The following is a 27,457-nucleotide window of genomic DNA, read 5'->3' as shown; positions in this document are numbered from 1 at the left end:
CCTCTTCCAGAGCTGGCGCTACGCAGCGAGGTCCCCTGCCCCAAACGTCACGTAGATCAAGCCCGTTGAGGCGCATCGGATCCGTCCCACTGTTTCAGGTCAAAGCAGTTATCGGTCTGACCTGGAACCGTACCCGGATAACTCCCGTCCGTGATGGACCTGCACTAGAGCAGAACCTAAAAAAGCAAGCACTGCTTCAATTCCCTGCGCAGATACCAGGTGATTTCACAGGGATCGTGTATGCCTGTTGTAAAAGCACGTGAACACTCATTAATTTTATTCCCCTTCTACCCGCTGTTATCGCAGCGTCACATGTCTCCCAAAGACACGCTGCCATGCTCCAGTACCTGAACAAGATCTTAACACGTCCCATTTTGTCCACTGATTCCTCCCTCTTGTACACCTAAATATCAGAAGCAGGACCACCATTATAGCTACAGACAACTAAAGAAAAATTAAGACATTTCTTAACGTATCTTTTAAAAAATTCCCTTAATTGTGTATCATCAAGTAATGCTAGATACAACCTGAAATTATAAATATGTCACTTGATGCAACCTAGTCTTGGCAGAATGAATTTCCTGCACCTGGCACATTCAAGATTACTGCAGACACTGCCATTAGTAACTGCCCACAAAAACGTTGGGCTCCCAAGTCCCCCTCCTCTCTACAAGCAGCTTTAAACCTAATTATGTTTTTTGTTTTTACAGTAAGCGTCCCTAAATCCTCCTACCATGCAAAGCATATTCATAAGGAAAATTCCTTAATGACTGATCCAGTCTAGGCAAAGGCCCACATTAAACACCATGCACTGGAACTGTAAGACGAAATTACAAACTATTTCTGAGCATAAATAAAATTGCTAAGATACTACCATCACAGTAACAGAAAATCCTGTTAAGACATAAAATATCTTATGACAGATGGCAGGGAAAAAGAATATTTTCATTTGAAATACAGCCAAAAATTTAAAGACATAAAAGGGGAAAAGCAAACAAAGCCTATGCAAGTTTCTACATTTTCTAACCGTTTATTTGGCTACTGTAATGACATCAGTAAACTTTGGACTTTTCCTATCTGCACTGCAAAATATTATCAACATACAGGTCCTATATATTCATTTTTTTCTACAGATTGCCCTGTAAAAGCTGTGACCGTTCCAGAAGCCCTACCACTGCCACCTAACACAACTTTAGTAAGACAGAGATGAAACCAAGTGAGGATTGTGAAGTCCCGCGTGACAAAAGCAACAGCAGGATGGTGTAAGTCAGTGTTCCTAGAGCAAGCAGTTAAAAAATGGTTCTTGACAGATATATAGATATATGTTCTCGGAGGGAAGAGGAAGCCCACAAGGCAGGTGGGGGGAAGCGTGGGGTGCTGGCTGGCTCACCAGTTTGTGCTCTTCTATCAACTTCTCCCCACTGGGATTAGATACTGTTAGATACTGCCCGTCAGTGCAGTCAGATCTACAGAACTAGCTACTTGCATCATTCATCTGTCAGAAACCATCAGACCATCACAAAACTACCCGTTAATGAAAGCATGCTTGTATCACGCCACCAAAAAAAAAAAAAAAAAAAAAAGAAAAGGTTCATTAGAAGTGCTTTGGTGAAAGATGACTAAATCCACTGGGTTTTCTGTTTGCTCAAACGTTCACCCAATGAAGTTTAAATCATGGTACTGAAGTGTATTAAAAAGAAAAAGCCACACAACAATCTTTCATCGAAAAACTCCACTCCCCTTACAAAATCCTCGAGCAGATTATGAAAGAGGAGATGGCAGCTGCTAATCTACGTTAACTGGGGCCTCGAAGGCTGCTCCCTTCGCATGGGAGCGACCGTACCACTGGGCACCACGCGCCTTCCAGTTTCCTTCTACCAACGCGGGCACAAGAGGATGAAAAACTTGCACCCAGAAGAAAAACGTACTGAAATTTTACAGTTGGCCCAACGTGCTGGCACTGAAAGTGTTTCAGCACTACTGAAAAAGGCAGAAAAGGACTTTAAAAAGGCACATTTTAGTGCTAAAGCAATGTTATTCACGTTCTCCCAAGAAAAACCTACATATCAACAATGCACTAAAACCCCCGTGATCCAACACCAATAATTATTATCATTTAGCTCTTCTATGCACACAAAAAGCCGTTATGTTTTTTGGTAGCTACTATCACTTCATTAAAAATATTTCAACAATGTTTTGAGGAATATTCGCTCCAGAATGCGGTTCTTTTATATCAGTTTACACTGCCTGAAATAGGAAACAAAGTGTCTCCTGAAGCTAAAACACATACTTTCTAACAATTGTGCTTTGTATGCTTTTATTAAGAAAGTACTTTAACTGAACTTCTAAGTAAATCTTCAGATATAGCACCAAAGTCCTGCCTTTAAAGATTAAAAGCAGCCACTGGTTAACCAACCAGCATCAACACACAGTAACAAAACCCTAAGAACAAAAAATACATTAAAACAATGATGAGAATTCACAAACAGCTCCTGAGAGATTATAAGCATTGGCACCTGCTGACAGCACACACTGACCAGGTGCATCAAGATCACCCCTCAGCTTCTTTTAACCTCCAAGTCTTTCCTTTTGCAAATGTCCAGTCAGTCACCAAATCATCCTGAACGTGTGGAAGAGCTTTGATGGCCAGGACAGGTAGCTAGAGAGTTAAACATGCAAAGAAATATTTACATGGACACGTCTAAACCAACATTGCTTAATTCAAATCAGTTACTGGAGCGCAAGGAAAACAACTTTTTCATGTCAAAAAAGCAGCGCTACACTTTTCTTTGGTCCTCAGCGGTAGCCATGTTCCTCATCCCTCTGTATTTTGCCGTGACCCATCTGTCTTACGGCACAGGTGGCCACACAACTATTTCCTGAGACCACGGACGGGCCCACCGCAGCCCTCTGTGCCATCTGCTTACAAGCTGGGGGTCACCTCACGGGAACCAAGCGACTCGCCAAACTGCACACACCCGCTCCCCGGAAAGGTCTTTTCCTCAGCTCGTGGAGGGCGGCAGATGAACCACATCTTCCCGGGCAGAGGCAATCCCTCCCCAGCGCTGCTTCGTTTTCCACCCAGGCAGGTAAACCTGGAGGTTTAAAGCCAAACGAAGAGGACTCGCATGGCTCGAGATCAAGCTGCGAATGAGATCAGTTAGTGTATTAAAATTACCTTAAATTAATCCCCGTGCTTATGTGTTTGATGGGAAAGCAGTGAAAATGCTGGCAGATGCCATTTTGCACACTCTGGGGAGGATGCTGGAGGGCTCAGTCCTATGTATAAGCTTTGCTGAAAACTTCTGCCAAGCCCTTACCTTCCCAAACATACCGAAAAAATATTTTGATCTGGTTATTAACAATACCTAAAAAAAAGAGAAAACACTGGCAAAGTGATCGAAGAGGGAAATACAGCAATTATCACAGGCCAATTACAGCATTGGTATTACAAGTCGGGTCATTCAACAGACAGACAGGATTTGCAGAACCACCTCCCGAGGCTTAAGTTGTGCCCACTTTTCCAGAGAGGATATTCTGGCAACTGAGTTCATAAATTTAAAAAAAAAAAAAAAAAAAAAAAAAAAGAGAGTCATATCAGCAACTTTTACATTTAACCTAAAACATGATTTCTCAAGTAATGCAGTTAACCTTCCATTAGCATTCGCTAACAAAACGCTGTTTAAGACAGACAAAAATCCTTCTTGAAGCTCACAAAGAGAAGAAATAAGATGATTAACAGCATCACTGCTGACAACTACCACCTCAGCATAACCTGCAAACTAGGCCAGAAGTCTCAAAATCCACATTCATACTGTTAGGAACCTAAGTCATATTCTGGTACCGCTCCATTTTTTCCAAAGATCCAAACAGCACCGCTGACTTGACAGAAGCCTTCATACAGCACGGTAAGAAAAGCCTGTCCACATCACAGCTCTATTCCGACCCACCGCTCTGAGCCTCCGCTGCAAAACGAGTCTCTGGCAGCCTCCAACCATCTTGGGCAACTTCATAACTGAAGCCAGGTCCATGACTGTGCCACCTCGGCCACAAACCACATCAACTGCCTGCAACCCAGCTGTCAAACAAGGCACACCACCAACTGACCAGGAGGAGGATTGCCTGGGAAGACTGAAAGAGTGTTTAAACTTCTTGGGAATAATCAACATGAATAGAAGGTCTACGCTATGAGACAAAACATACTATAAAGACATTACTTTTTTCAAGAACTCACTGATAAAAGGTGGTTAAATATAGCACACAGCCACCCTGTGGAGCTGGGAGATCTCCTCTTGGGTTCCACCAGCACTTCGAACCTACAGCCTGCAATTTATCAATACGATGCATCAAAAATTTAGGAGGAAAATGACCACGTTGCAGCATCTCCCCTTTCATTTAAATGCCATGGACAATCACTAAAATGAAATAAAGGAGAGAGGGGAAGAAGCGTTTATTCAGGTTTATAAAAAGCTGTTTGATGTAAAGATCTCCTCTCCAAACTCAGGGATACCCACAAAGCAGGTGCTGCATGGCCAGCATCATGGCAAGTTTCTCCAAAGTCCTTAGAGCACTGCGAGAAAACCACAGGAAGCTGCTCAATAAAAATAAACTTATTTTCATCCTACACTCCATATATTAAAGTCAATTTCTCTTCGACTCCAGCTTTTGCTTCCCCTCTTTTCTCCCTCCCAGAGCACAGCGTACTTGAATTATTAGAGCTAATTCATTCATGCAAATGAATTTGGCATCTGTTTCTCGGGATCTCTTAGTCAGATCAGGACTCTCATTTTTCACTGAAAGCAAACAAAATGCAAACACTGATCCTAAGCAGCCTGCAACCAACAGATGCCTGAGAACTTGGAAACGCCTCTACTGAAATTGTGGTCAAAAGAATAAATTCCACTTCAAGGTGGCTGCTACTATTCAAGAATTTCAATAGGTACAATCCTGACGCATTTCAGAAGGAAATCCTTTCAGATTTGCATACTTTTGATAGCTTAATTTACTCAGTGAAATGGGTGAAACACCACCGGTCAGCCACTGGGTGAACGCGGCCTACAAGTTTTTGCTTCAATAGCAGCAAACTAATACGGTATTTAAACACACATATAACATTTCCAATTCCTTAAGATGAGCCGGCATGAGGGCATTAGGCAGACATCTGCTAGGAGAATTGTATTATTTCATACTGCTGTAAGATGATGTACCAAATTTATGCCTTTTTTTTAAGCTTTACCGCAGGAGGGAGAATATTAAGCACACACAGCTCTACAGCAAGGTCTCACAACACACGAAAATTAATGCCCTGGTAAAAACAAACCTAAAAAAGATAAAAACGTTTGGATTTCCTTTCTGTGTCATACGGATAGCTTTCACCTTGCTCTCCGAGGGAGAAACAGCTCCATCAGTGTAATATACTCCAGTAATAAAGTCAACGGCTTTGTGTCACCACGCGTGTAACAGCAAGATATTGATAAAGCATAAAAGCAAAAGCGAGGCGTTATCAGTGAATTCGCTGTCTCCGTTCCGTCCAGTTGCAGCCCGTATCACCAGAATTACCTGACCGGAATTCTTAATTTGAGAACCAGAAGACACTGCACAAATAAATAGAATTATGCTGCCTTTGCAAGTTTCTCATTATAAAGGCTGGATTTACTTCCCGTTGCTAATACGTCATTCATTAAGCACATTATAATCTGAGCAGTTACAAATGTTTTTTTTTTAAAAAAAATTAAGCAGAACAACGTGAGGAAGGGGAAGCGAAAATCATCCCAGATCCCTCCAGCGAAAAAAACAGTCATCGTGAATCACGGCTCGCACAGAACACAAATGACTTTCATTTAGAATTCACCTTTCCAGGCCTTTTGTTTGGGGTTTTTTTTTCCCCCCTCAATCTTTACAGCTCCGAGACAGAGGACGCAGCCCCCTCAGCCCCCACGGAGGAACCCGCGTGTGGGTGGAAGGGTGGGCGCAGGGATTTCCACAGCCCCCCCCCGAGCAGGGGCTTCCCTGAGGGGGGGACACGGCGCCCCGCCAGGCCGGGACGCTCCGCCGAGCCGCCCGCAGCCCCCCGCCCGCAGGCAGCAACAGCCCCCCCTCCCCCGGGCACCCTGCCCGGCCGCTCCCCGCTTCCTCCATCTCCCCCCCACCCCAAAACGCCCCTTTCCCGCCCCCCCGGCAGCCCCAGCTCCATCTTGGCCTCCACCCGCGGGCCGGGCCCGGCGAGGCCCTGCCCCGCCACCGCGCTCACCTGCGCCCCGCGGGCGGGCGGGGGCCGGGCAGCCCCGGGCGGGGGCGGCCCCACGGGGCGGGCGGCTCCTCCCGGAGTGAAGCGGCCCCCGGTTCCCGGCGGCGTTTCCTCAGCCGCTGCTGCCGCCGCCGCCAGACACCGAGCGGGACCCGGCGACGCCGACGGCGGGCGGGGGAGGGACCAGCGCACCGCGCCTGCGCACCGCCGGCACGCAGAGCCCCCACCCGCGCGGGGCGCGGGCATGCGGGGTGCGTGTCCGTGGGTGCGCGGGGCGCGCAACGTAGCGGGGAGAACCCACGGCGCGGGGAGGCGGGGGGTTGCTGAAAAGCAGGCAGAACGCGGCAAAAATGAAAGCTTCCCTGACCGGGAATCGAACCCGGGCCGCGGCGGTGAGAGCGCCGAATCCTAACCACTAGACCACCAGGGAGCGGTGAGAGGAACTCCCGCCCGCCGCAGTTCCCGCGCTACTGCCGGGGCGGGCCCTGAGGGCGGGACCAAGGCCGCGGAGCGGGGAGGTCGCTGCCGCCCTTCGGGGGGTGCCCGGGGCGCTCAGCCCCCCCCAGCGCTCCTGCACATCGTCCCTCAGTGTTTAATCAGGTTTGTGCAGCACCTCCATTCGCCGGCGCCTTTTCCCGGGGGGCTGCACCCCACGCTGTGCCCAGGAGCACGCTGCCGAGCCCGCTCCTTTCCAGGAACAAACGAGCGCTGACAGTTCGAGGAAAACAGGCTTTTTTCAAGCTCAAGACTCACCCGGCCCCGTGCGTCGCACCAGGGAGCTGGCAGAGACGAACGGGAGGTGCGGGGAGACAGGAGCATCCCCCCGGAGGCACCGCCCCGGGAAAAGCCTCGTGTCAGCCCCCACATCCCCAAGCCATAACATCCGCTCAGCACGGACCCCCCCGAAACACGGGAGCTCTCAGAAGAGGCCCAGCAAGTCCTCAGCGATGAAGAAAAAAGGAAAATCATGTGGTAAAACCAGAGGAGCGGGAAAGAGGAGACGCTGGTTTGGTTGCTGGCTCCGTCGCTGCCCGCAAAGATCCCAACTCTGATGGGCCTCGTGAGCGTAGATTTAATATCAGGATGTTTCATTTAAGGGAATCAACAGGAGAAAGAGGGAGGAGAGAGAAGTGACTGAAAAAGCTCCAGGACAAACCCTCTCCAGGCTCCACAGCAGCAGGAGACACCGGGCTGTCCCCAAGCGCCCCTGGCCCACCGAGGCTGTTGGCAGGGGATGAACAGAAGAGGAATGTTCCTGCCAAAGCCTCCTCCCCTGGTTACAACAGAGCAGGTGGGTGCTCACGAGGCTGCCAAGGCTCCTGATCCCCGATTTTTGATGGGAAGGAAGCTGTGTCCCCCCCCTTCTCCTTCGCACAGGACGCTGCAGTCCACAGCCCAGCCCCGAAGGAAACCGGGGCTTTGCACCTGCGAGAGCTGCCCGGAGCACACTTAGAAACCAGGAAAGGACAAAAACACTGTCAAGCCTGTAACCCCAAAGGGAAGGATTAATTAACCTTCTTTCAAAACACCCGAGCTCCCTGGCTGGAAGGGACTGGGGAGGTGGAGAAGCCCCTGGGGCTCTCACAGGGGAGCTCACAGCCTGGGTGATCCCTGCAGCACCTCTCCTCCCGGGGACTGGTATCGTTACCAACCCCGTGGCTCTTAGACCCAGTTGCAGAGATGTAGTTTTACCTACAGAAGTTGAATAGCAAAAAAAAAACCCAATGCCAATCTTCAAAACAAACAAAACCCCACAAAACCAAAACCAAACCCTCAGCACCAAGCAGACGTTTCAACCTGAGCCAGGCATCCTTCCTCTGAAAACACTGCACCCAAGCGGCTACAGAGCTCCGCTGGCCTCTCTCACAAACTATTTGCCTGCTCCCCGCTGCCCTTTTGAATTTAAGAGCAGCTCCCAACTCCACTCATCCATTTGCTGCTCCCCCTGCACCGTGCTGTTTCAATCAGGAGCGACTGCCAGAGCTTCCAAGAAGCCGATTCCCAGAGGTACCACAGCGAAAATCCGAGCCAGCACCACAGCTGCCGCTTTTCCACATTCGAAGTTTCTCCAGCCTCAGCCCCCACGGCCAAGGTTACGGCCGCGACTGCGATCCCACGCTCTGAGCTCAGAAAACGGCACGAGGAAACTGGAGGCAGGTTGGCACCGGGGAGGGGGCAGCGTGATGGAACCTGGAGGATAAACGTGGGCTGGGGACTCCCCGGCCCTTGGTTGAGCACAGGCCTGTCTCAGGAACCAGCGGCTGTTTGGCATCTGGGAAAGGAAACAGCACGCTGTAAATATTTAGTACATCCCTTCATAGAAAGCATCCGGAGAGGCGATGGGCAAACGAGCCAGAGGGATAGAGCAGAACATTTCAGTTGCATCTCGCCTCAAGCCGCTGCAGGCAGGTGGTATTTAGTCCCTAACACACATCTACAAACAGACTTTGGCGCTGTTTGAACGAGACAAGAACATTCACCCCATTTTCTCCCAAAGGAATGCTTTATTGACAAGTTTCCTCGCTATTTATCTGTATAAACAGTTCCATACGGCAGCTCCAGCAGCCCCCGTTGCGCTGGCTGTTCCTCGCAGGGAGGCCAGTTGCAAACAGGCAGCACCAGTAAATTAACACTCTACACCTCACCTACTGCCCAGTACATCTGCCCGCTACGATTTCATCCCCCTGGCCCCAGGTCTGCAGAGGGAGGGGAGCAGGGGTGAGGGAAACGGAGATTAATCAGCAGATCAGTGTCAAAACTTGCTTCTCTAAATACGGGTCAGAGAGGGTTCAGGGCCTCCAGGGTGACAAACCACTAAAACTACCCAGATATGTACATAAGCAAGTCTAAAGACCTGAGTAAGTCCCACTTGGCCTCTAAGGCACAGAACTGCTCACTCTAGGTATTTCTATCCAGAGGCACCTTGCCTAGAATAAGATCAGGCCTCTAGGAGAAAACTCAGAATTTTTCAGCTCCTGAGCAATGAAGTTGGACATCACAAGAGCAAAACACCCAGTCCCTGGGGGAACTGGTTGAGCTCCGTGACTCTGCCAGTTTTGTAAACCTAGATTAGAGCTGGGGCTTTCGACTGAAAAACCCATCCAGTCGCAGTCAGATGTACCAGCCCAAGGAGCCCACCGAGAGCAGAGTCCCCCCGACACGGTGTCTGCACTGCCAGAGACAGCTCGGGCCTTTGTAACCAGGCCCTGGCACTCGCAGCCTTCAGAAATTCTTCCTCCAAGACGAAGGCATAAACTGAGAAGGGAGAAGCAAGTTTCATCCACTCAGGAAGTGCGCCACTAAATTTTAACACAAGAACTGGCTTATAAGCATGCTGCTACTATTGTATGATGCAAAACTCCAGTGCTCAACATCCAGCTTTAGAACCCTGACAGTCTTCTCTATAGAAAGTAAAAATCATAAACAAGTAAAGCGTAAGGTGATGTAAGGCTTGCAATTCAGTTTCAGAGTCCAAGGGAGCGTTTCCCTAATATGATGCCGAAGCTCCTTTTTTTTTTTTTTTTCTTTTTAAGCTTTATTTCTTTAAAGTTCATTGCATTTAAAAATAAAGATTTTTAGTTTCGTTAAAGCTAGAGCATTAGTGTAACAACGAGGCAGCCACTAAGTGAAGTTTCCCTTTTGGGAGCCCAGAAAAAAAAAAAACAACCAACTGTTTACCCCATTTACCAGACTACTCCAATGAGAGCCAGAGAAAACAGTAACGGGAGAAGCCTGGGAGCTCACCGAGTAGCTGCATGGCATGTCCCGAACAGAGAACACAGCCAGAAGCTGAAGCTAAGAAGCCCGTGCACTTGGCTTCTCCAGTAACTGCCCTCCTCACGCTGCTCAGGGCGATGTATCTGTTCCAAGTTTTGTCAGACAAGGGAAAACTGTTTTTATCTAGACCAGTGGCATTTCTGAGCTACTTTAAGGAAACTCCAGCTTACATGCTCTCCCAAAAGGACAGCAGTGATACATTTAATCTACAAACTTTAGTGTAAAATATTATTTGTGTACAAAACTTTGCATTCTCTTTATTTGACTTCGATCCAGCAGTGTCTATGAATGAACGATGGATCTGTCCAGACTGGCTCTCAGCCCCTTCTTGGGATTCGTGGGTTGCTGCTGTTGTGGAGATTTGGGAGGGAGGGGGCTCGCTCTTAGTTGTGCACAGCCGTGCAAAGCCACATCGCAGGTCTAGAACGGAGCGTTGTCTTGCGGAGGTTTGTCTCCAGCTCCCGAGGGGGAGTGGAGGCCGTCAGTGCTATTTTCCCTGCTGCCCACCACGCGGGACTGAAAGGAGAGAAGAGAGTTAGGATAACGAGAAACCAGCACTGAGAATACCAAACCAATTCCCCCTTGTCAAGGTCACCTACTGTAGCAAAGACTTCACATATCTGAGAGGCCATTTGCCCGAATACTAGTCTACAAGAAAAACATTGCAGAAATTAAAGTTTCTGCATAAGGCTTCACACTATATGTTCACAAGACAAAGCAGATTGTTACCTTTATGGTCCCAACTCTATCTTCAAATGACTTGAAGGTTGCAGAATTCCTTGAAGGAGAGGGAAAAAAAAAAAGCAAAGAACAAATCAGGACAAGTTAGTTCTCAGCTAAATCAAACCACGCAGCGTGACTGGGCTCTCTGGCCGTTCCCATGCAGGGACAGCAGCACCCAGAACACGTCCAGCTCCTCTCACAGCCTTTGGCACAAATCTCTCAGGCACACCAGACAAGAACACCACACACAAACTCTGAAGAAAAAACATTTCTACCACGTGCAATCCGTTCCATTGCTCAAGCTAAAATGTTGCAGGAAACAAGTCCTAGTTCACCAGGGAATCAATACACAGTAAGTAGAGAAGAAACTAGCTGTTAGTCTTACAAAGCTTCCAACTAAAAGCAGGCTGTCTTAAATAATGGAAAGGAAAAGCTGAAAAGGGTTTAAAACAAAGGCTTCAGTTTCCCATGTTACATCCCGTGGGCAGGCAGGGGAGCGGCCACGTGCCTGTACCTGTGGGCAGTTTTATTACCCCAGGAGCGAGCATAAAAAAATGCTCATGAAAACCGCAGTGTGATAAATTAATCAGAGGATTTCGTATTTCTAGCAAAGAAAACCAGGTCAATCGTTTGACAACCTGACAAGCTTCTTTGCTTGCAAACCATTCCAGAGGAGTGCTCTGTACCGAGCGTTCAGACCAGGCAATTACTCGTACAGAGCCGCTCTCCCCGGGCTCGGCTGCGGGCGCGCTGGGAGCTGACTAGCTTCAGCTCAGTTATTTTTGTTCCAAAGAATCACTTTATATTTGCACCCATAAAATAACCTCTGTCGATCTGGAAGGAGGATGAACAGAGGCTGCTGTGGGCCTTGCCCAGCCCTGGCAGCAGTTTCTCCTGCCAGGATATCACCACCTAAGGCAGCACAAGGGCACGCGGAGAAGGGCGCTGAGCTTCCGGGCTGGAGACAGAGGGTTCAAGTTCAGATTCATCTCGGTACTAGCAATGGCCATGCTGTACGTTGTGAGAGGAGGGCTGTAATCCCCACCCTTCGGGGACCTCTGAAAGCTGCGAATTTCTATTAGACTTTGGTACAGTTGCGACACCACTCTTAGTCCAAGAACAACACAGGTGCTAAGAACCACAGAGATGGGGTAAAAAAACCAAAAAAAACCCCACCCTGAATTACTCGGACTGCAGGATGTGGTTACCCCATACTCCGGGGTCTGCTTAAGAAGGGAACCAGTCGTACAAATCGGAACCAAAAACCCAATAACACTCAGGGGACGCGGGTATTTGCTACGTTACCTCATCGCTGGCATACTTATCGAGTGGCGAATGGAGTAGCTGCTACTCGGAAGCATTCAGAATAAGGAGGAAAAAGTTAAATGACAATTTGATACCGACGCCACGCAAAAGCATCATACCCCTGGGTTTTAAACACTTACTGTCCACACACAGGCTGCTGTGGACAACCAGAGTGCTAAGAGCCAGCCCTCTCTTCCCCTATTTAACAGCTGCAGCCCAGGACTTAAGTTTTGCAGATGTAGGACTGTAAGCACGAGTATTTAACTGCAGCTGTGATACAAAAAGCCAATTACAGGGCATTGGTTTGCGGTAGGTTTCCCAATCTGTGTCAAAAGGGTAGGGAAGGCTGAAATAATCAGCTTCCCCTTGAACATCCGCAAGGGCCTGGCATAGAAACAAATGCTCTTTTAGCAGCGTTGAAGAGTGTCTTACCTAAAGGAGTGCGAGAAGGGGTGAGCCCTGGGAGAAGCCACAGGCAGCAGAGAGAAAAGGGAAGAAACAGTCAGACACTTGTGCAGGTCTAAACACTGAATGCAGGGCAGCTAAGCACGGACGTGGTCACAGGAACATGGGACAGCAAAGTCAACTACCCAGGAGGAAGCTTCTCACAATAAGTTACAGAAGCAAGCAAAAACCAGTTACTTTTCATTAACTCAAGCCAAGATAAGACATTTTTCAGAGAACAGTAACAGCACCTACAGCCACTTAGAGACAGGGTGCTGGGGAGGGAAAAGCTTCTTACAACAACAAACCAAAACATTTTACCTACCCCATCACTGCTTTCACGTGATTTTTTTTTTTTTTTTAGAGTCTGTTTTCTTAAACTAAGGGTTTTACCAAGCGCTAGCTCATTTGGTAAAGATACCTCCTTCCCCCAGTTCCCCCCACGAGCTCTCATACAAAGACAGCATTGCTAGGACTCTTGGTTGAGAAATTCTGTAAGAGGAACCTGCAATGGATACCTGCACGTTATCTTGCCAAGCCTGCAGATCTCAAAGTTACAGCTCAGAGAACAAACACATCTCAGCACAATAAAGATAAGAGTATCTGGATGAAAGGTATCATGTTTACCCCATAACCTGGTTGCCCATTTTTAGGTTTCAAGGCGAAGTATCCCCCACTAGGTAACCAGATTTTCAGGTGTGACTCGGTCTGAAATAACAGATCACAGTTTCCTACTTCTACCCGTAAGATTACCAGGATGCTCTAAAGGAGCTCCTGCTGACGGAAGCTGTGTTTTATTCCACTTAAATATAACTTTTGTCTCTGCACCAGGAAGCAGGCACGGCATGTTGGATCCGAAGTGCTTGGCAAGGAGTACAAGGGCTTTTCCTTACAGCCAGAGCGAAGACGTTAGGCTTTGTGGTTCCATTCCCTCATGCATCCAAGTCAGCTCTTTGGCAGGAAAGACTCCTGGAAATGCTGTCTTTGCATGCGAAATAAATTAACTTCCTACTTACTCTTGCTTAAAGGAGAATACAGATAACACATGTCCATGCATCATGCTACTCTGTATGCAATACCACAAGCGCTGGCTCGTTTGTTCAGTATCTTGGCCTGGAACTAGCAGTAACCCTTTTCCTCCTTTCATAAGGATTTTAAAAGTTTACATAAATTCAGGAATTTACAGGGACATCTGGGGCTCAGGCTAACATTTCATAATCAATTTGCTTGTAGTATTATGTACAGCAGCAAACTTCATCAGACAACATGAAGTGTGCTGGGGGACACAAAAGCACAAGGCAAGCTGTAACCAACAAAACGAAAACACCCAGTTTTGCAGTTTACTGGGGTCAGTAAAATGCAGGAACAGAGCGTCTAAAAGCCAATTTACTTTTTAACTGTAAGCAGAGATAACAGAAAAAGCTGAACTGGCCAAGATTTGAAAAGACCCCGCCCATTAATTAAGCCACATTTTCTCCTGCAAGGCGAGCTAATAGAGCAACAGCTTTAATACTGCTAGTGCACAGTTACAGCACCAACTTCACAATGTCTCCTTGCAATCTGCAGCTATAACACTTAAAATTATTTTGACCAGAATACAGCAACCCTAAAGAATTAACCCAGGAACACGTTACTTGTATTGCACAGCATTTGGGTCCAAGCGTTTTTAATGGAATTACAACTACGCCCTCGCGTATCGGAGGCGTTTGTCCCATTCATCACGTCTTCCCTGCATTTATCAACCGGTGAAGGCTGACTAAACAAGGAAATCCCTTCTGTTATCTCAACACTTCCAGTGATGGAAAATAAACCTGCTTTTACAAGTGAATTTGTAGTGTAAGAGGAAAAAAGAAAGTACAGTAACAGAGGTTGCAGTGTAGGCTACGAGGCCTGTAACAGAGACTGGGGGACAGAGATCACCCCCACTTGTCCACCATGTGATCACAACGCTACAACAGACTTCCCTCCCCGTCAGCTCTGACCACGTATCAGAGCACCGTTCACAGTTTCACCTGGCAAGGGTAGAAAGTGGGACAGTTCCTGCAGAAACTTTTGCTCAGAGCCAAACCTTGCTCAGAATCAGAAATATCAAGACTTGACTGCAGCACAGGAGACAGAAGACTGTTTATATACACTCAGAAAAACTGAGTCTTAAAAAAAGTCATTACTGTGTTCCCCCACAGGGCTGCATACAAAAAGCAAATCCTGCTGAAATAACTTTGGCAGGGATTCCCAAGTGATAAGAGAGAAGCTGCCTCTATTTCATAATACATCACCCAAGGTATTAGCCATAAAAAGGAAGGCAGATGTTTAAAATGGTGATTAATGCCGAGCGATACCACCACTGCAGAGGTCTGACTCATTTGTAGGCCAGCTGACTACCCGGCCAGTTTTGGTCTGACTGGAACCAGCTCTGTCACCAGGACGAACGGGCACACTCTTCACTCGGCCTTGCACCCCCTCCTCCCCCCATCATCTGCTCCTGGGACAGCACAAACATTTCTGCAGCTGCGTGGTGACCTGGATTCTCCCAACCAAAAGACAGCAGGCAGGACCAAGCCTGTCAACATGGCTTCTTCTGTTGGCAGCACTGGTTGGGGAGTTCCTCGTTTGGTCCAACAAACACAGTTCCCACCCCTCTGCCACAGCAGCCTGTCCAGACTGCAGAAATCAGGCACCAAATTCACTTCACTTATCAGTTTAGCAAAATGTGTTACCACCACACCTTGCGCCAGTTTCTGTAATCTACTGTGATTACACGTAAATCTCTTCTTCCAGCCGACCAGGTAGTTTCCGGGAAAGAAAAGTTACAACTTGAATACTGGGAAGGGTAGGCAGCCAGTCCTCTGCCAAATTCAGAGAAGTGAGTTACTGAAAACACCAAAAATTACCCTCCAGGAACACAGTAAATAACTCACTGAGGACAGAACTAGAATAAATCAGTACTGTGCAATCAGAGGCCAACGAGTTCTTACCACTCGGATATTCCCAGCCACAGTGGAATAGGAAATTCCCTACAAAGAATGACAGCTACCCGTTCAATCCAAGGTCTGGTACATCATGTTAAACACAACTTCTAAGAATACTACCTTAGTAGCCTAGAAAGGTTGCATATTCAGAATTAGCCCTCAATTCCAAGAAAAACATGCTCAAGGTACTCTGTGTGAATAACATGGACATCACCATTAATGGGGAAGCAAACGTTAGCTTAAATTTCTGGAGATCAGGTAAATCACCAATTCTAACCTTGAACTTTGTACAGCTGAGAAACTCACAGAGCAAGAACCTCAGCCAGCAACCAAGGGAATCAGCCCTCCACCTTCCCATTCAGAGAGGTTTAAATTTCCAATTACTTCAGCGGTCACCTGCTTAAGGAATCTAGATAATCACCAACCACAAGAAGAAATTTTTAATGTTGTCATGATCTGTTGAATCAATTCCTATCTTCCCATCAACATGACGTAGCTGTGCCTGGAAGGCGTGCTGCCCTCCTCCGCAGAGAGGTGACACACAGGGCTTGAAACTACATAAAATGCAGCATCTAGACTTTGTCCCAATTAAAGCATAACAGAGCACCGGGGTGATGACCCTTTTCTAATCCCAAGCAGTAACACTGAGAAAACACACCTCCATAATCTAGTAATGAATGGAAAAGGTAAACTTTAATACTAGTTTCTTACCTAGGACTTAAAAGCTGCAGTGAAACCACGACAGTAAAAGGGGGAAGGGTGCTAAAAACATTCCGCCAGTTCTCCTAAGCCAAATCAAACTTTAATGCCTTAGAATAAGTTTTATCCCATCAAGTCTTTAATAAGCTTTAATAATTACTCTGTCCTAAACTACAATATACAGGGCCATGCAGAATAAGGTAGTCCATCAACAGTAATGTGCTGCCAACTAAGCAGAAAAATGGAAAAAAGCCTAGTTATTGTCTAAAGTCTCATTACTGTTTGAAACCGACATCAAAGCACCAGAGCACAAAACAGAAATCTTACCTCATGTCACCAAGTTTCCTGCTGATAACAGAACCTACATTGGAAAGGGCTGCTGAAGTCTTCTGTCCTGCCTGGGAAAGGGTTTCCTGGGTCTTCTTATAACTAAATAGAAAAAAACATCATGAATTGAGCTAACAGGTAGGATCTGAAAGCAAGAAGCATCCCCCCCCCCCCCCCCCCCCCATTTTGAACAAGGAACCCATATTAAAGGAAAGAGGCTAGGTTAGCGAGCTGCCCTGACTTCACCAAAACAGCCCCTTCAGTCTGGCATATATTCAAAGACTTGAAGTTTTAAAAAAGCAGCAAGTGTGGGATTAACCTTTCCATACACTCCCTTTACACCATTTTGACCACATGCTCTTAAATCTGACAAACATTTGCAAAAAAAAAAAAAAACCAAACAAACACCCAAACCAACCCACCCCAATTTTCCATGTGGAAACTCTAATACCATAACATCATATCCTATTTGCTCTACAACTATCTTTTGGTCTCCTTGAGAAAATAAGTCTAGGAACCTATCCCATAATAGCCTCGCAGCCTTGAAGTTACAGCATTTGTTGCAGCATTAGTTATGGAGGAAAGAGGCGAGACTAACGTCACTGTATAGAAAAGAAAGGACCAGCATTATCTCTACAACTTGCAGTTTAGAAATAAATTGATAGAGAAGCTTCCTATCAGTTACCATTAACCACAATACACAAGAGGCCTGACAGCTCGCATTTGTCAGCTGATTACATTTGAGTTTATACCAGAGCTGGAGAAGACAGACACTTGAGAACCTTTGTCTCCTTCAGATGAGACTAATCTCAGGAACGGATTCTTTGAGCCGCTTTCATTAACTCATCTTCTCCAAGCTACTCCACAGCTGGTGATTAACATCTAGATTTACGGCATTCTTCAAGTTATGAAAAAAGACTCAGGCTGGAAAGTTCAACAATTTAAGCCAAATTTTCTTATTCCAAATATTTTAGTTTGAGATCACATTTTGCCTGACTAGGATATTTAGGAGAAGGGCATTATAAACAGCATAAACTTCTCTCTCATGCCTCAGCTCCCGAGGCTGGAAGTACCATGATGACAGCTGACTGACATCTCATTCTTTCCAGAAAGAAGTGCAGGAGACAGCACCACAGCACCTGAATTATATATAACATGTTGGTTTATTGGGGTTTTTTTTGTTTAAGACCACAGCCAAGTATTTCTGAATCAAGAATGTTCACAACACTGATGCAGAACAGGGCAAAACCGCATCAGCTTTACCTTCCCTCTTCCTGCTCCTGAAAGAAAATTCCTATAACCTACACGGTTTTTAGACCAATTCCTCTTGAATTCAGTGACTCCAGAAGAACCTGAGTGTGCCCCAACAGCAAGGCCTCAACCTTGTGTTTCACCACAGCACAATCTTTTGCAAGAAGTAGCCACCTCAGAACAATTTAGGAGTGAACTGGTCAGCATTAATGCTGCTTGCTCTTACATGTGCCTTCCCATCGCAATAACTGTGTTTGAACCCTAGGGCCAAACTGCTTTGGAAGAGGAGGATCTGAATCCCTGCTTTCAGCAGTCGGGCTCCTCCCCAGCTCACTGAGTCCTGTCACAGGATTTGATTTACAGCTGCCTAACAGAAACGTTGAAGACCTCACACTCACCAAAGTATGTTGTGCTGACTCTACAGCTGCTAGCACTCAACTCTTGGGAGATCAGCACTGAGCAAAGAGCAGCAATGAGAGGTTTACAGGCTCAAAGGACACCACCACACCATGCACACACTGCAAACTCGCAGGTATTGCGTCTAGCGTTCATCTAGAAAGAGGCCTGAGATTTTCCAACCATATTTTCCACACTTGACAGCAGTATTCTTAAGCTAACTGAAGATCTAGCACTCACGTGCTGCTCCTTCTGCCTGCGTGCTCCCTCACGATGCCAGCACAACGGTTTGTGCCGACACAGCCATCTAGATCAAGGAAACAATCCGGCTGAAATACAAACTTGGAAGAACAGAAAAGACAGCAACAGCCAGATCAGATGGCGAGTCTAGTCCTGCCTCCACAGCACCCACGCACCCGCCCACCGCCACCTCACAGCTCCAATGAGCAGCTTTTTAACCCAGAACTGCCATCAGACACACATGTGGAACTGCATCTGTGACAAGCAGGGACCAGGTTATACAAGACTTTAAACGTAACTGAACTATGCTCAGCCCTGACCTAGAAGTCGCAGCTACTCCTCTGCAAGAGACACGACCAGGTTTACCATGGCTTTAAATTCACAATCACTCACTTTCTTCCCTTAGCACCAGCGCAAAGCACAACAGAATAATCCAAATCTGGGAGTAATAAACATGAGCCCTGATTAAAACCTTGCTCTACTAACAGGCCATTGGCTGCAGCACAAGCTGCAGAAGTGATCTCTGCCCTGTGGTGTTCACCCCGTGGTACTCAGATATTTCACTGCACCCCTCTCCTATAAACCCTGACAGGGAGGAGCCAGACCTGCACCCTCAAATCCTCCTTTATCCATTAATCCCAGCTTCCTCTCACTTGCTTTTATCCAGCAATCACCATTTGTGCTGTCTGGCTAAGTACACAAACCGTCTAAGTCATCTGGTGTCCTGGTTACAATGAGACTGGAGCTAGGGACAGATTGGGCTGATTTTTCTCCTGTCTATATGCACTGCTCGCAGAGGGCAAGGCTGTGGCCAGGAATGGCAACTCCCAGGAAATTCAGCAGTGCACAAAAGCACCATGAGGTCACGGGTAAGGCCCATCTCCACTCCAGGTCAGGCTGCTTGTTAGTAATAATGCAGAGAAGCTCTGAACAGGAAAGAGGATGCATTTGCATAAGAACCCCAAAACACAGGAATAAAACCTCATCCTTGGACTTCTTGAACTTGACTCTTTGCCTTTACTGAGCTTTAGACAAAGGAAGTAGAAATTCTCTTTGTTTTCTGAAATGTTGCTGGACTCTTACCCTTCAATCCCCGTCACCTCCCCATTTTACTCAGCATCTACCTTGCCAGCATGAATTGTCACTCTGTCTAGAGCCAAAGCAAGCAGGAAAACTAGCGTGCCACAGCTATTCAGGCCTAAGTGCTCTACAAAAGCAGCCTTCCGCCACATTTCTGGCGCTTATTAAGTACAAGGAAACAGACATAGCCAGAAGTTTTCTATTCTAGCAGGCACGCCCAGGGAGGAACTCTGATAAAACACTGCTGGAGTCACACTGTCAGCAAGCATAAAAAACCAAGGTCATTCTATTTAGCAAGTGAAATAAGTGACAATTTACATCTTCTTAATGTAGAAAACATACACGGAACGTTGAAAGCAGACCTGCATACTTGGAAGTTTTTTCTGATACTCCTACTTTTTATCTCTGCTCATCTTTCACCTGTCTGATGAAGAAAACCTTTTATTCACACACACTGCCAATAACAAGCCAGCTCAAAGGACTGGGTTTCATACCCACTCCAGAGAACAGGAAAAGCTGGCTTACCTAAGCGCTACCTTACCATGGTTTAGATCAGTTCAGAAAGCAATGACACTACCTACCCGCTCCCACTGCATCACTGTAGAGGATTGCCCTACATACTGTGGGAAAGATGCAGTGAGAAGGACAAAGGCCAATTTCCATAATATGTTTCCATAATTTAGTCCAGATGAGATTTTAATTTCAGGCATTTAATAATAACGTGGCTAAGAGACCTTCACAGCCAACAACTGGAGGTTTAAGCTGTTCAAGCCCATTTGGGGCCCCGACACACCAGAACAGCTGCCTTGGACACTACAGCTCTATTTGTTCTCATCAGGCACCAGAGCAAGAAGAAAAGCTCCTGCTCCCAGCAGCACGTGTTGAGGGTAACAAGAAGAGGTCAGTCTGGCTATTCCACACCTTGTCAGCTGGAGATGGAACGTGTGGCACACAGGTCTCAGCTACCCAGTGGCTTCAGCCAGTTCTCTGAGAGCAGGCAGGCATTTGAAGAGTATCGCAACGAAATCATTCAAATACTGACCTGAGGAAAAGCTCCCTCTCCCAGAAAAGGCTTTTATTGGGTTAAAAAAAGTGAAAGCTAGAAAAGAGAAATGTTTAAATAGATCTAGTCAAAGCAGGGGACTGTGAGCAGGGGCACAGAATGTTAGTGGCAGCAGACTGTCACGAAAGCATTTGTTAATGCTGAAGGTTAAGACACTCACGCTTCTGATTGAGTTAATTTTTCATTCCAGTCCTCCAGTGTGCTGCTGGCTGAAAGATATCTACAAACACAACGGAGGTTAGATACGGTGCCAAGATTCATGACAGATGCTTCTTTTGACACTTTCCACATTATTAGTGTCTCTTCACACTTACAGTATCATAGGCTTTATTTCTCTGACAATACCTTCTCCCCTTCTCAGTTACAGCCAGAAGGAAAAGAGCTGCTGTTTGAGAGGCAGGAGACACCTAAGCCCCAGTTTCCTTCTTATTTAAGCACAGTCAAACACTGAGCACAAAGAAACAAAGCCTGCAGTTCAGAAGGTGTCAGGAATTGAAAGACTTTGCATCTTCTGCTCCCTTCCTACACGCTGTGTGGCAGCTATGTATTAAAAGCACAGAGCAGTGAACTGAGCTCAAGGCCAAAAAAAACTGACTGCCACACCCAAAGCTGTATTTTACCAACCTAGCACAGCCTGGACAAACTGTTAAACTTAATTTCATTTACTAATCTTTAGAAATCATGTTGCTCAACATACGAACCAGTACCTTAGGGGTTGTGAGAATTAACACTGGAGGTACAGAACAAATACAAGGGTCTGCTACCAGCGCAGACAACACGCAGAGGTGCTCAGAGGTGACACATCGCAGGCAGTTCACCTCACCCAGAACTGTAACTCTCCCCAGTTAGATCACTGCCATCCTGCCTAATGATGGGATACTCCCAATTCACATTTTCCTCTTTCCTAAACAATCCTCTCCTTCAACACAAGGCACAGAAGGGGAAGAATCTTCAGTGCAGAAAATATTTAAGGGCTTCCTTACGTTCAGCTATGCAGCAGGAATCAAAACTATTCATGTCTAATACAAATGGAGGTCTAACATAATTAAAGAATATATTCTAGAGACAGAAGTAGCCAGATGTTCTTTGTCCACATTTCTCACCCGCTTGTATTTACAGCAAAGACTGAAATTCATGGCTTTCTAGTATTGACATCAGCAAAAAGGTTCATACACATCAGTGCAGAAGAGCCACTGCCTGGCAGCTCTCAAAAACTAATGTACATATTTGCATTTGCACAGCCCCTATTTCCATCTACGGGCAAATGCCTTCACGCACCTTCTCTGGCCATACAGAAAGGCAATAATCAAACTGATTCCTACCACATCTGATGATAAGAGGAGAAATAGTTTTACAGTAAAGATAGAGGTTCACTAATAAGACATTCAATAACAACAGACTAACCTACCAATGACCAGCTAAAGGGAAACAGTGATTGATTTTCTGCCTTTTTTTTTTTTTTAATAAAATGTGGTCTGGTAACTGATTGGAATTTTTCTTCTGCAATAGCAAGACCATGAGAGAGATGATAGCAGTTAATGTTTACTCATCTCCTCCGCAACCGAGGGATGTTTATAGCTGGAAGCCAGGCATGCTGCTAATAACAGTCCTGCTGCACCACGCCTCCAGCTCCCCATCGACCCCTGAGAACAAGGAGCAGCACAAATTGGGGACGCAGCAAGGAGCAAGGAGGTGTTGCTGAGGAGCCCGAGGCACTCACAAGTCAGACTGTGTCACTTTGTCATTCCACTCTCCAAGTTTCTCAGATGTTTTCACATAACTAGAAACAGAAAGTGTTAATGAATATAACTTTAATATTCATTTTTTTTTAGACGACAACGACACAGATTTCAGTTACAAAGGAATAACAGAAATTGGGCAGGGATGTAGGAGGGAAGATGAGGAAAAGGGAAAGAATAAACAGTGAGATGAACAGCTCAACCATCTGCTCTGCAGTAGCACTGTCAGTAACCCCAAATTCCAGTTAAGTTACACCAGACGTTTCAGACTGAACACTATCTCTAAGGGCACGGAGAGTCCCTTACATGGGGCACAAGTGCAGGGTCAGACTTACCTCTGACTCGCCTCCTGGCACTGCCGAGCCCTGCAGTGACCATACCCTTAACGCCTGCTCAGGAACAGTCTAATTTCAGATCTTTAGGCAGAGATGACTCTGCAGAATGCACACTAATATTACAGATTTTTTTCCTAGGCAGTGCAGGCTTTTTAATTCAAGCTATACGACTCAGGAAATAGCTTCTGAACTAGCACTACGCAGTAGAGCTTTGAAACTTCTTGCACTTCTCTTTGAGCCTGAGTCCGGAACAAAGCAGTGGGAGCTCAAAAAATGGGCAGAAATGGGCAAACTGAACTGTTAAATGCCAATCTAGATCTCTAACACCACGGGAAAGAGCATGAGCAACAATTTATCCAGATCATAGATATGAACGTTCTGTTTATGCTGACATAAAGACTCTGACATATAAGAACAATAAAATACATATTTTTTAAGTGCCTTTTACTCTATATACCCCATCAGAGCAAAAGCCTCCAGCCACTCAGAAGAGCCCTGGAATACGCTGCTGGGAAATAAATTACTACAGAGTCATATTTAAATAAACGTGCATCACAAGCAACACTTACGCATTGGAGACTTGGACATCATGCCAGCTTTTAGACAGGTTTTGCTTTAACCCATCCAAGGGAGTCAAACCGAGCTTCCTCTTCAGCTCTCCACAGTGCCTCTCTTTAGCAGCCAGAACTTGCCTGAGAGTACCAATTTCTTCTTCAACCTTAGAGAAAGGTAGAGGTTTGTCTTAAATCACAATTTAGTAAAATTTTGAAAGGTAAGCCACCTTTCTATCTCCCTCAAAACTAGCAAGATTTCGTTAACATGAATATATAGACTTGGTAGGAAGGTCAGCTGCACACAGAACAATTCAACTCAACACAAATGTTGCTGGAATGGGAGGCCTACAGCTCAGACTTCAGTGGCGATTTAATGGCACCAAAATTAACAGAACTCATTCCCAGCATTGTAATTTCAACCGCAGATAAAAATCAGTTGCCAAACCTTATGAACTAAGGTTTCTATCTTACGATTCTTTTCCTCTGATGTTATTAAAGCAAAGAGTTTTTCCTCAGAGACCTTTCTTACAACATTTTCAAAGTACTCTTGAGTTGTTTCCAGGCAGAGAGGGTTCATTACTACTTTTAACTGCAGCTCGCCAAGATCTGCGTGGCCACCCAGAGCAGCAAAGTCCTCCCTCGCTAAAACTTGCAAGTCAAAGAAGCACCATGGGATTCTCCAATGAAAAAAAGACTACAGAAGAACAGCTACAATTATCTTCAGCTACATTTCAGACAGAAATTATAAACTGACCTTTAAACCTTATGAGGTGACCAAAATTTAGGATATTACATCACAAACTCTCAGCTCTTCAAAAGCATATATGCACCAAAATAGTTGCCTATGAAGTGTAATAAATATTTAAGAGAAAAAGGTAGAAAAAGAAAGCACCTAAGTGCTCCATTGTTTCAGCTTCTTAAGGAAAAACAAGTTTCTTTTGCATAGCACTCGCCTGAAGTGTTTTCTTGCTTCAAATGGAGCTAAAAGCCTAGATTAAGCTCACAGCATCAAAAGCCACTTATTTCCTTAGAGCTCTAAATTAAGTCGTTCTGGGAAAGAGCAACGCAACATACCACAGTGTTTGAAGTATCTGCCAGCTTTGTGCATTTTAACAATTAGCCGAGAGATCCAAATGTAACACCGCTGCAAAACTAATAAAAAAAAAAATAAATCCTGCTCCTGTGGCTCCTGTTTGTCCGTTCCCAGCAGAACCCCACCGCAGCCCCCGTTACCTTGGCAAGCTCAGATCTCAACTCCTCCTCTTCGGCAAGAGTCAGGCCTTCGGGCGCTGAGGTGCGGGCCGACGCCGCGCTATCCACGGGAACATCTGTCATGGCATCCGACAGCAGACCTTTGTTGGGAGAGTTAAGGTTGATATCTGTCACAGACAAGGAGCAGAGGGCAGACAGAATAAGCAGCCAGCAAGCGAAGCGCGTTATGCAAACCCGACGGGAAAGGTGAAGAAAGGGGCTTCACCGAAAGAGGAAGAGAAACCCCCAGCGGAGTTTCCGCTACGAGCATCTACCAGAAGCGACAGAAGCACCGGGGAGGATAAAATAAACCCGTCGAAAATAGCTCCTCTGCCCGGCACCACGCTGCTAAACACCCCCTGGGCCCGCGGCAGGGCCCCTGGGCAGGGGGGAAGGACGAGCTCCGGGGGGGGACACGAGCGGGGCCCGGGAACCGCAGCCCCCCGCGGGGCCCACCCTCACGGCAGCCCCCGGGCCGCCGCCTCTCCACCCTCCCGGGGGGCCGCCTCCCCCCTCACGGCAGCAGCTCCCCCGCCCCGGGCCGCGCCGTCCCCGGGGCCTCCCGCCCCCAGGCGCCCGGAGGCGAAGGCCCGTCCCGGGGTGGGGGTTGGAGCTCGACCCCGCCGCCGCCCCTACCCTGGCTCGCGCTCTCCATGGCGGCGCCCCAGGCCCGTCCAGCCGCCGCCGCCGGCCCCGCCCCTCCCGTGACGCAACCAGCGCCGCGCCGCTTCCGGGGGGAGAGGGTCGCAGAGAGATTGCGTCACACCCCCCGCGTCGCTACGGCGACGGCGCCACGTTCCCCCGCCCCGCCCCGCCCCCGGAAGCGGCGGCCAGGCCGGGGGGTGACGTCACGGGGCGGGGGTGACGTCACGGGGCGGGGGCTCCGCCGTGCCGTGCGCCCGGCCGGAGGGAAGGGGGCAGCACCGGCACGGGCCTCCCGGGCCTGGCCCAGCGCCCCCGGCCTGCGCCGCCGGCCCCGGCCCCTCAGGGCCCGACCAGGCCCCGTGCGACCCCCCCGCCGCTCCGGGCGCCGCCCTCAGGGGCCGGTGCTGGCGGCCTCCTCCCGCCGAGCTCTTTAATTAACCCTGATAATTCCCCGCCGCAATGAACCGTGGTGCGTACCCACCCTTCCCACCCCTCAGCCTCTGCAGGGCTTGGGGCTCCTGGGGAGATGCGAAGCGGTTGCGGTGCCCAGGGCCTGCCCTGGCGCCTCCAGCCCGCCCCCGGTGTCCTGCCGCGGGGATGGGCTGTCACCCTCCAGAGGCGCCTCAAAAATCAGATTTTTCACGCGGTGCCCACCTGCGGCTGGCAGCAGTGGCACCGAAAGGGGGAAGCGATAGCGGGGGAGGAGGGTTTCGCTCTTCCCTGCTACAGCCCCCAGCCACAAACCGGCCGTTTGTTTTAGAGGGGCTGGAAGCGGAGAGGGCTCCGGTTTTGCCTCAGTTTTGAGAAGTTCATCAGGGCACGGGGAAGCCCTTGGGCTGCTCCGCTTCCATCCATTTTGCAACCCGCCTCGTTGAAAACCCCCCTCGGCTGGAATCTCCTTTCCAGCTACTTTCGTTTTCAGACCCTTTTCCACTCTCTTGGAGTTGCCCAGGATGAGGCGTGAAAAGGGAAGCGAATATAAATGGGGAAATGGGCCTAAATTTTTCAGAGCCCTTTCCAACAGCACGCCTGGGCTGCCCGAGCTGAGGGTTTGCAGCTGGCGCTCACCAGCGCTCCTGGAAATGCCCTTTCTGAGGCACGGCACGTCACCGCCGTCCACCTTGTGTGTCTGCTTGTCCTGGAAAGGACAGGGAGCATTTATCAGCTCAGCTTTTTGGTTTGGGGGTTTTGGGGGGGATTATTGTAGAGTTTGGAGCCTCAGCGCAGGTCTCATTTCGAAGCTGAGCTCAGTGGAAACCCAGGGAGTGGCCGAATACTGAGCCCACGTGAAAAATCTGGATTTTTCTGGCCTCACCAGAGCCCAGATTCCTGAAAATCTGGCCCCGAGAGGTGGCTGCAGCAGGAGGAGCTGGGAGGGCTGCGGCTCGCAGGGAGCTGCGGTGGCCTCTGCCAGCTCTGCCAGGCGTGAAACCCCACTGCCAAGTCCATCCTCACCGACCGGCCGGGGATCAGGCTGTGCCTCGTGGGGACGCGGAGGATTGCCCTCCACAGATCACTCCAGCGGCTGATTTCCCTCTACCTTCAAGCGCTAGCTTTTAATTAACCGTGTCACGCTGCCAACTTCATTATTCCCCATCCCAAGCCCTTGAAGGGTGTTGGGAAGCAGAGAGCGATCCTGCATTTGGGGACGTTAAAAAAAAATTTAAAAATCCTCTTTGTGGAGGATCATTGCTTTTGTTCAAAACCACTGGGCAGTAATTTGGGGGCAAAATGTCTGCGCTGTCTGCAGAGGCGTTCGCTTGCCCTGGCAGCCGCAGCTTCGTGCCCTCCACCTTCCCCCGAGTTCCCCTTTTGCTGCCGCTGGGCTTTTCGCTCGGTTGGGGCTTTTTTTTTTTTTTTTTTTGCGCCATTTGCTGGCAAAGGCTGAAATGTCAGGCCTAGGGCCGGTTCCCTTCGCTGATCCCCTTCCAGCCGTGCGGAGGCGGAGGGGAGGGAAGTGGCCAGCTTTGGCGAGCGAGGGGACATCTCGTTTGGGAGGCGAGTGGCATCTCCCTGTGCCCGGGCACCGCTCCGTGGCTCTGGAAAGCGCCGTGTCCCCGGGCAGCACGTTGTGTTCCAGCCCAAGTTACAAATCACGCCTGTTTCCCAGCAAAGTGCGGAATTTTGTGAACGGCTGCGCAGACGGGAAGCAGCACCCGTGGGCGTCCTCGGCCGCCGCAGCTCCCACGATGGGGATGCTCTGGGTGAGCACGGACGTTTCCCCACCGCCGGTTCTCCGCGTCCGCGCCGGGCTCGGGCAGGCGCCGCTGCTCTGTGGCTTCGCTTGGAAGCCGACGCGATCTGGGCTCCGTGCCCCCTTTTAAAGCAAGCCCTGACCTAGATTTCTGCCCGCTGCAAAGCCGGCTGGGCTCTGCTCTCCCCATCGCTCCTCCCCGCGGCTGGAAAGGGCCC

General features: G+C 48.2%; 2 protein-coding genes and 1 non-coding gene across 13 annotated transcripts in view; all 3 read right to left on the bottom strand.

The window, feature by feature from the left end:
* The window catches only part of DNAJC5 (DnaJ heat shock protein family (Hsp40) member C5), a 34,776-nt gene extending 28,349 nt beyond the window's left edge, over nucleotides 1-6,427 (bottom strand). For all 3 annotated transcript variants that reach the window (XM_074887822.1, XM_074887823.1, XM_074887821.1), the window contains exon 1: nucleotides 6,251-6,427. The gene's annotated coding sequence lies outside the window, so the exon portion shown is untranslated. The remainder of the gene's footprint in view (nucleotides 1-6,250) is intronic.
* Nucleotides 6,428-6,605: 178 nt separating this feature from the next.
* Nucleotides 6,606-6,677, bottom strand: TRNAE-CUC (transfer RNA glutamic acid (anticodon CUC)). The gene has a single exon. It is a non-coding gene; the product is annotated as a tRNA-Glu (tRNA).
* Nucleotides 6,678-8,731: 2,054 nt separating this feature from the next.
* TPD52L2 (TPD52 like 2) lies at nucleotides 8,732-25,121 on the bottom strand. Of its 9 annotated transcripts, XM_074888727.1 has the most exons (11): nucleotides 25,037-25,106; nucleotides 24,383-24,528; nucleotides 23,165-23,313; nucleotides 22,242-22,301; nucleotides 20,682-20,741; nucleotides 16,492-16,593; nucleotides 12,485-12,511; nucleotides 12,053-12,094; nucleotides 10,754-10,802; nucleotides 10,624-10,672; nucleotides 8,732-10,540 (listed from the first exon to the last, which is right to left on the bottom strand). In XM_074888727.1, the coding sequence occupies exons 1-10, from the start codon at nucleotides 25,053-25,055 to the stop codon at nucleotides 10,637-10,639; spliced, it is 690 nt and encodes a 229-aa protein (XP_074744828.1). In that variant the 5' UTR covers nucleotides 25,056-25,106; the 3' UTR covers nucleotides 8,732-10,540; nucleotides 10,624-10,636. The 9 variants fall into 9 exon arrangements, with proteins under 9 accessions (XP_074744828.1, XP_074744826.1, XP_074744825.1 ...); XM_074888725.1 differs by lacking the exon at nucleotides 10,624-10,672 and having other exon boundaries at nucleotides 24,383-24,501; nucleotides 25,037-25,121; XM_074888724.1 differs by lacking the exon at nucleotides 10,624-10,672.
* Nucleotides 25,122-27,457: the final 2,336 nt, after the last annotated feature.

Source organism: Strix uralensis, chromosome 18, assembly GCF_047716275.1.
Source record: "Strix uralensis isolate ZFMK-TIS-50842 chromosome 18, bStrUra1, whole genome shotgun sequence".
Classification (NCBI taxonomy): domain Eukaryota; kingdom Metazoa; phylum Chordata; class Aves; order Strigiformes; family Strigidae; genus Strix; species Strix uralensis.
The sequence above is the reverse complement of the archived record's forward strand: the minus strand, read 5'-3'. Positions and strand labels throughout refer to the sequence as shown.

Excerpts from the sequence above, each read along its gene's own strand:
- TPD52L2 (XM_074888724.1), bottom strand. Across the intron at positions 10,803-12,052 it reads ATAAGTATGCCAGCGATGAG|GAATTCTGCAACCTTCAAGT; the intron begins GTAACGTAGCAA and ends CTCTCCTTCAAG. Across the intron at positions 10,541-10,753 it reads ATAGAGTTGGGACCATAAAG|TCCCGCGTGGTGGGCAGCAG; the intron begins GTAACAATCTGC and ends CTCTCCTTTCAG.